Source organism: Triticum aestivum, chromosome 1D, assembly GCF_018294505.1.
Source record: "Triticum aestivum cultivar Chinese Spring chromosome 1D, IWGSC CS RefSeq v2.1, whole genome shotgun sequence".
In the NCBI taxonomy this organism is placed as follows: domain Eukaryota; kingdom Viridiplantae; phylum Streptophyta; class Magnoliopsida; order Poales; family Poaceae; genus Triticum; species Triticum aestivum.
In genome coordinates, this window is record NC_057796.1 from 305,297,200 (window position 1) to 305,304,827 (window position 7,628).

Here is a 7,628-nt window from a genome sequence, read left to right on the forward strand (position 1 = left end):
TTCATGTTTCGAATTCTCGGGAGGTGGAAGACGACTGTTAGCGGCATTGTTTAGCTGCTTGCACCACGAGCAAGAAGAAGAAGCTTCTCCCGGTCCCGGGCAATGCGTGTGTCAGTCAGTATGTTTTACTAGTATTTTTTTATATAAAAGGTGGATAAAGCCTTGTACTGGACATTGGCAAGGCGAGGGCAGTGATTAGCTTAGCACGCCTCCTCCTCCCTTGGGAACTGAGATGGCATCGAGCTCGAGTGAGAGAAGCTGGACTCCTGGAGAGGGTGAGATGATGAAGGATACATAAAGGATAAACAGGATGAAACGGAAAGCAATGGGCGCATCACATCACCATTAGGATGATGATAATGCGATGCGACGCCATGGCTGGTCGTAACAAAAAGAAAAGCATATCCCTTCTCCTCCTCGACGTGGCTCCCCTGGCTACAACGACGTCCTCTGTGCTTCCCGTCTACCCACGTAGCACTATTACTACGACATTGTGTGTGTGCGCGCGCGCTCCGGTCATCTAGGCAGCACAAAACACCACAAAAGCGGGGGCGCCTCTTTCCTCGCGGCCAAGACTGCAAATTCCCACGCCTTTCTTTGTTTGATCGGACAGCCGATGCCAAAAAGAGCCCGTAGAGCACGCGGCCTTGGCCTAGGAGCAAGCTCCCGATTCCTACTCATCACAAAACTACAGCTACGCCACTCCAGTAAAAAGACACCAACCAAGCGCATCACAGCACCACTCAAGTGCTATCTATCATAATACCGCTGCTGCAACGGACCGAGTAAAAAAAATATACGGTAATGCTAACTGGCAAATGTTTGCTGGGAAGGAACTCCCAAAGACGCCCTCGCAGCAGTTTTGGGGAAAAAATTGTCTTCTCTACGAAGAAATTGTCATGCTAGTCTGAATAAATTGCCACCCCCTTGCTCAAAACAAATAGATTCAGGCAGCACAACAACAAGCGTAGCTACCAGCAAGCAGTAAATAATTCCAACCGTTCAAGCAAGAAGGGAATAACCAAAACCATGAGACCCATCACTGCTTCACTGTAAAAAATAGACGACCGTTTCACCAAAGATACGCCAGCATCGGAACGCAAAGGATAGATGACCCGGCCATCAAGTATATGTTTACGCTTTCCCTCTAGAGAATGCGAACATATCCAAAAGCAGATGTGTGAAGTGCGTGGTGTGTTTTCTACGCCCTTCCCCCCAAATGTCCTTGTCAGGAAAATCAGTGGGAAGGGAAATGCCCGGCAACTCGCTCATCTTGCTAGGGCCTTCATTTCCTTTCAGTATTGTTATAACAAGGCGCATAAGTCAACTGCGCAGTGCAGACAGTGTGCACTGGGCATGCAGCAAACGCAACGGCCAGGTGCCCAGCTTTTCGGCGCTGAAAGAAACTTCCATCCACCACAAGAGGGCCTACCGTGAAACAACTGCTAGTGGCCGGTGCTTGATGGCCGGCATGCCGGGCAATGGAGTAAGACCTTGCGCCAATTTATGGACTACCCAGTGTGAAAATCATTCGTCCAAAAGATCACAGACGAGTGAAATACAATATTAATTAAGCAGAAGACTGAAATGAAATGAGCAGATGCGGGCATCTTCTTTGTCAAAAGGAATATTATAGCGGCTGATTGCCATCTTTCCACACGGGGGGAAACACCCTTCGTACACACGCAAAAGCGCGGGGCCGAAAGCCTGATTTCATATAGCTGGTGATGGTCAGACACCAAATTTTAGAGGGGCTACAGGCTAATCCATCGTTCGACTGTGACGACTCTAGATGGATCAAGCGAGCAGACTGCCAACTGTTGAAAGCTCCGCTTGGGGTCCTAGTATGGTCAGTCAAGGCGGTGCAGCATCTTGATGTTGTCACTGGCCCCTTTGTTAGGTTGCAAACTTGATTCCAAAATATTATTAAAAATCAGCCTAGGGGTCCCGCCGCTAGCTGCGGAGACGCAAATTTCCTCTCGGAATATTAAAGAATTATAAGTGCTAAAGCTTTCCTTCTATTTTAGCCGACATCTTAACTGCTTCTGTTTAGTGTTAGCATTCTAGGATATGTGCTAGCCGCTCAATGGCAAGTGGTCCGAAACAGTGACCAGGGCTTGGCTAACAATGGCGTGCAGGTTTCAGCTTGCATTGTTAAGATCCATCACAGAACTTATCCCACGAATAGCTTAACACTGCTGTGTATTATATGAAAGTCTGGCCCAGATTCGTTGACCTATATAAGATAATTCTTGCAGGAACTAAACAGAAACAATAGCGAAAAGGTACGACATGAGGTCTCTCAATTAGGACATACCTGAAAGCCTTGGGCCTATGTGTCAGGACTCCGCGAGTGCTTCTCGTCGGCCTTCGGTGGGGAACAAAATCATGCCGACCATATCCATTGGCATAACAGAAGGTTAGTGGTGCTAAATGATTGGCATACCTCAATATGCTCCACGGGGCCCATACTTAGCGTCTAGATGCATATTTCCATTCAGATCTGAAAGCAGTCATGAGATCGATGTGAGGCAGGTTTTCATACAGGCATAGAGCACTAGGATACTCTGGCACAAAAAGAACCCAAAAAAAAGAACAATCAACTGGAAATGGCAACAGGAAGAACAAACATGGGTATGCAGGGACCAGTTTCATGTAGCGTGTAATTCAATATACGAAAGAAGATAATGATAAACAAGACTTTCATGAAAAACGAATCATCAATCTTGCTAACTCCAGGAGGCCATACGGCGAAAAAAAAGTCAGACCTGGTTGCTGCACCTATTATTCAGACTCATTTAGTTCCTGTAAATCTAAAGCTTGATTGATTCTGCTCAGGTGTTTCAGTTTACCTAGATGGTAGTACTAAAGACTGATAGTCGAAGAAAGCTGGAGTACAAGAACTATTATGTCATACAGACGAAGTCACAAAGTGAACTACCAGCAACATGCTTTTTGTGAGACTAAGAACAGATAATCACACTTCTGCAGGCATAGTCTTAAGACTATTTGTAGAGTTCAACACAGGAAAAACATTATGGTTTTTATGAAGGTCATAGACAGGGAGACAGGCAATAGAGATGCAATGAATACAAGCTTCATAGGTCTGGATGAAGAGTATATATGGTTGGGAATAACAAGAATCCGAATGTTAGACATACCTTAGCAAAGAAGATTTAACATTAGATGTACAAGATTTTGTGCTTCGACTTCTCTTCTCTCTTGCTCTCTTCCAATTATATTATTGGGCATAGTCGAAGCATGAAGAAAGGGCCAATCTACTTCTGACAGCAAAAGATACAAGAACACTAAAAAATCATTTGCAATCAAAATCCAGGGCAAGGATGGGAAAGTAAACAAGTTGGAACGTTAACATACAAGAACAGATCAACAGAGTACTCTAAATAGTGATGGGACTTAGTTGTCTGCAGTTGTTTCCAATGCTAAGACTACAAACAGCATCCCCAGCTCATCCCAGCAGAAACAGTGCCTTACGTTGACACATAATAGTGACAAGTCATCCATCATGCGTGATAAGCAGAGTAGTTTGCATGATTAGCACATACCTTGCAACAGGGCTATTTACAGAACACAAAATACGTAAGGATAAGAGCACAAGAAAACAATGACAAATTTATGTCAGAAAACTGTCTATCCTTTTCCCACTGCAAATGATGCTGCATCTGTTAAATGTATGTACTACATTAACATCAACTGTTTTTCTTTTCCTTGAAGATCATGCCCTGCGCACTACAAGTGTCCAGGAGAAAACAAATAGAAAAAGAAACAATAAACTGAAACATACAGATTCTAGGACATGGATCAGTCGCAAAAATATGGTTGAATGCCATTTTTTACTGAATCGTTCAGGAAATAGTATGTCTTCATACATAAATTTATCGACAAATTATAGCATTTTGCTGTTGACAAAATTTTCTCCAAAACAGAAGTAGTACATATAGGCACAAACTGAACAAAAAAATGCAAAGAAAATATGTGAGCAATTCAGGGGTTTCCGCATTTATCTTATGGCTCACACACTGCAATTGGCATCCAGTGAGCTACTCTCTCTGTATCAAAATATAAGATGTTTTTGATACTCCCTTTGTAACAAAAAAAGTCTTATATTTTGATACAGAGGGAGTACTTCACCATATCAGCGAAACAAGTATCATGAGCAACCTTACACAAGGCCAAGGAAATTTATTATCCTTTAGTAGTAACTTCAGCAAGCTCTGTATTTGATAAAAGATTGTACAGATGACCATTTGAACAAGCAGGATATGCTCTCACAGAATGTGTGTTCAATAAATTTCCTACATAACTTTAAATACATAGGCTTGATAAAGTCTTACTAAAAGACATGAATGATGTATGAGCAGCTGGCCTTGATGCAGATGCACTGTTTGGAAGCAAAATGGTCCTGGGTTGAATTATTGAAGTTCATGTTCTTGCACCATGCCCTGAGCATTTGAAAATGGTCTTGAAGGATATAGCCGCACGATATGTCATGTCCTTGAGCAGGAAGTAACCATCTAGCTAGGCAGTTATGAACCAGCCAGCAAAATGCTAGAATCTGCTTGGCAGTAGTACACATTTACATAATCTTTGTAGTCCATCGGTGTGTTGGTCTCTTGTAAATTCAGCGGCAGCAACCAACTGTTATCGTAATTAATCCTTGGTGATTTCACAGAAACTATTGACACTCAAGACATTTCAGTAGGTTGTGGAAAACCCTGATGGCCTCCATGCCCTAGCTCCTTGTTATTCAATTCATCTGTATCTGAACCAAGGTCTTCTATGGATTCTTGGACATCACTCTCTTTTGAAGAAGGTAGTAAAACTGCATTTTTCTTGTAGCTCCATACAAGCATTGAAATGTGATCCTGTGGTGTTATAAGCCCCTCCTCTCTAATGCAACTCCGCTGCTCTTCCAGTGTTTGTTGATCTGTGAGCTTTATATATTCTAGCAAAAACTTCTCGTGGTCCGGGCGCCACCCGCTTGGTAATGGTGTATAGTCAGGATCAGGAACCATTGACATCCTTGTATACTGAAGTCCATCAACTGAGTCTACAAGACCCATTCTCAGCAAATTGGTGTACTCTGGTGACTGCCCTTTCTTATCCTTCAATGGTCGACTAAGATTCCTTGATGCAATCTTATAAACCTTTGCCCTTGATCGCAGCTTATACTTGGCGGCATATAACTTTGCCAAGGACCCCCTTATAATGTACGAGCAAAAGTTGACAACCTTTTTGCGGTTATCAGCGTAGCGATACCATTCTGCCATCGTCGTTAAAAGCTTATTCATCTGCAAGTTAGTGTGAGCTTGCGTGGCATGGAACATCCGGAAACATGGCTGTGGGTCTGGCTCACGGTCTCCCTTTAAAAACTCTAGCTTCCGGAACTGCCTGATGCACTGCTTCAAACTGGCTGTAACCGAGAGCAGAGTACCAACCCCCTTCTCGCTAATGATCTTACCTCCAGTGGCTGTGTAACGGAGGGTTGGGTACACGACACGGCGACACAACACATGATCAAGAAACATGATCCCTTTAGTGATGTGTTCAATTGGGAGGCTCTCATTGTCAAGCTTGATCCTGAACCGCTGATCACAAAATTCAATGAGCTGCTTTCGGATCACTGCAGCATCAGCCCTAGGCCCCCTCACCCCAATCAAGAAATGCCCGCCAAACCGAATATAGTCCACCTTCCTTGTTTTGTCAGGCCCGCTCGTGGGTACAAACTCCGGCCATGATGTATTCCCCTGCTCAATGCCATCCTCCCCTCCCACAACATCCGACTTGGACGGCTTGTAGAACTCCTCAATCTTCTCATCCATCCATTTATCAAACTCATCCAGACAGACATTGGCGAGCAACGGGCTCAGCACCCCGCAATGCCCCCAATCAGGCTGAGTCAGAGCCTCCTCTGGTGCAAACCCAAAGAATGTCTGCAACCAGTAGGGGTCAGGCTTCGGCTCCCCTTCCGGCAGCACCTTCTTTTTCTGGTACTTCCTCTTCTTCTTCTTCTTTGATGCATCATCATCACCAGGCCTCGCGGTCACCACTGGAGTAAGCAGCGCCGAGCGGACTAAATCGACGACTTTCTTGTCACGCACATCACGGATGAGTGCGCCGACCACGAGCGCAGGGTCGGGGGAATCAAGCAGCGGGGAGAGGTCTCCCTTGATGTACCAGAGGTAGGGCGCCCAGCTCCTGCGGATGCTACGGAGTGCGGCATGCGGGGATCGCCCAGGGCGGAAGGCGAAGGACTTGGGCGAGAACCGCGCCTCATACACTGGCTCGAGCAGCAGCAGGAGCAGCTCTTGCACGACGCGGTCCTGGAAGGGGGCCGGGCCCGGGGTGGTGAGGAGGGCGCGGAGCTTGCGCTTGGAGAGGGTGGCGGGGTCCGGGGACGCCGCGGCGCGCGGGGAGTGGAGGTAGGGTGTGAGGCGGTTGCCGAAGCGGAAGCGGGCGTCGATGACGGCGTTGCGGAGGGTGAGGATGGAGGTGAGCGTGGAGGCGGGGATGGAGGAGCGGGGTAGGTAGGAGCCGGTCTCGTCCGCGTACGCCTTCTGGTAGGCGAGCACCCAGAGCTCGAGGCGAGTGAGGAAGGGGGCCAGCGTCGGCGGCGGCGGCGGAGCGGCGTCGCCAGGCGCGGCGGCGCGGAAGGAGGAGACCCACAGCGACGCGGTGATGGACACCGGGTCGTCGCGGAGGAGCTGGGTGGGGTCCAAGGGGTTGCCGCCGACGCTGCTTCGTCCCGTGCCGGCGGCGGCGTTGGGGTCGGCGACGAACTGGTGGCGGCGCGAGGAGGGCGGCGGCGGCCGCGGTGGGCGGTGGGCAAGGGAGGAGCAGGCGCGGAGGCGGAGGAGGGAGGAGAGGAGCGCGCGGCGAGGCGGAGGCATCGGGCGGAGGCGGGGGCGGGGGCGGATGGCTAAAACCCTCGCGTCGCGCGGGGGTCGTCGGCGTCGTGGGTTTTGGCTGGGGAAGTGAGATGGCGGAGGCGGCCACGGCGGCGCGGCGAGGATGGAAGGGTTGGGCCACCACGCTCACAGTGGAGAGCCCATTGGGCTTTGTGGCGCATATACTGGACTACTGGAGGGCATTCGTTCGCATAGGATCCAATTTCTGAACTTCCGCTTTTCCTCTGTTTTTTTGCGGGGATGATTTTTTTTTTCCGAATTTTATTCGTTCGGCCAAACCAACGACAATCTAACCAAGAGTTGTGCAACTAGTACTTTTTCAGAAATTTATGCAAGCACAAGATGCAGTAGTTTACGTAGTACCTTAAAACTTTAATAAATTTTCTAATTTGGTGAATGAGGAGTTCTGGATTCCTTGCTCCAGCATGATCCTGATCTTAGTTGCACCGTTGGGATGATACAAAACTCAAGATCTTCGTCTTATCAGGCTTTGTTACATCGACACAAAAACTATAGTCAAAGTTTGCTCCAAGTTTGTTATAGACCTGTCTAATAAAGGTCATCTTACCTAACCCCCATTCCAACAGTAGAGAAAACTTGAGTTGATATTTTAATTCACCTCCCTCATCACTCAGCAACTTCATAAGCTCATCTCTGGGGGTATCGATGCCAACAAGCTCTGATTCATCCTTATATACC

At 47.5% G+C, this 7,628-nt stretch overlaps 1 protein-coding gene across 1 annotated transcript; it reads right to left on the reverse strand.

Annotated features, from left to right (window-relative positions):
- Positions 1-4,174: 4,174 nt before the first annotated feature.
- On the reverse strand, positions 4,175-6,998 carry LOC123181638 (nuclear intron maturase 2, mitochondrial). Its single transcript, XM_044593952.1, has one exon. The coding sequence runs from the start codon at positions 6,909-6,911 to the stop codon at positions 4,707-4,709; it is 2,205 nt and encodes a 734-aa protein (XP_044449887.1). The 5' UTR covers positions 6,912-6,998; the 3' UTR covers positions 4,175-4,706.
- Between the last annotated feature and the right edge of the window lie 630 nt (positions 6,999-7,628).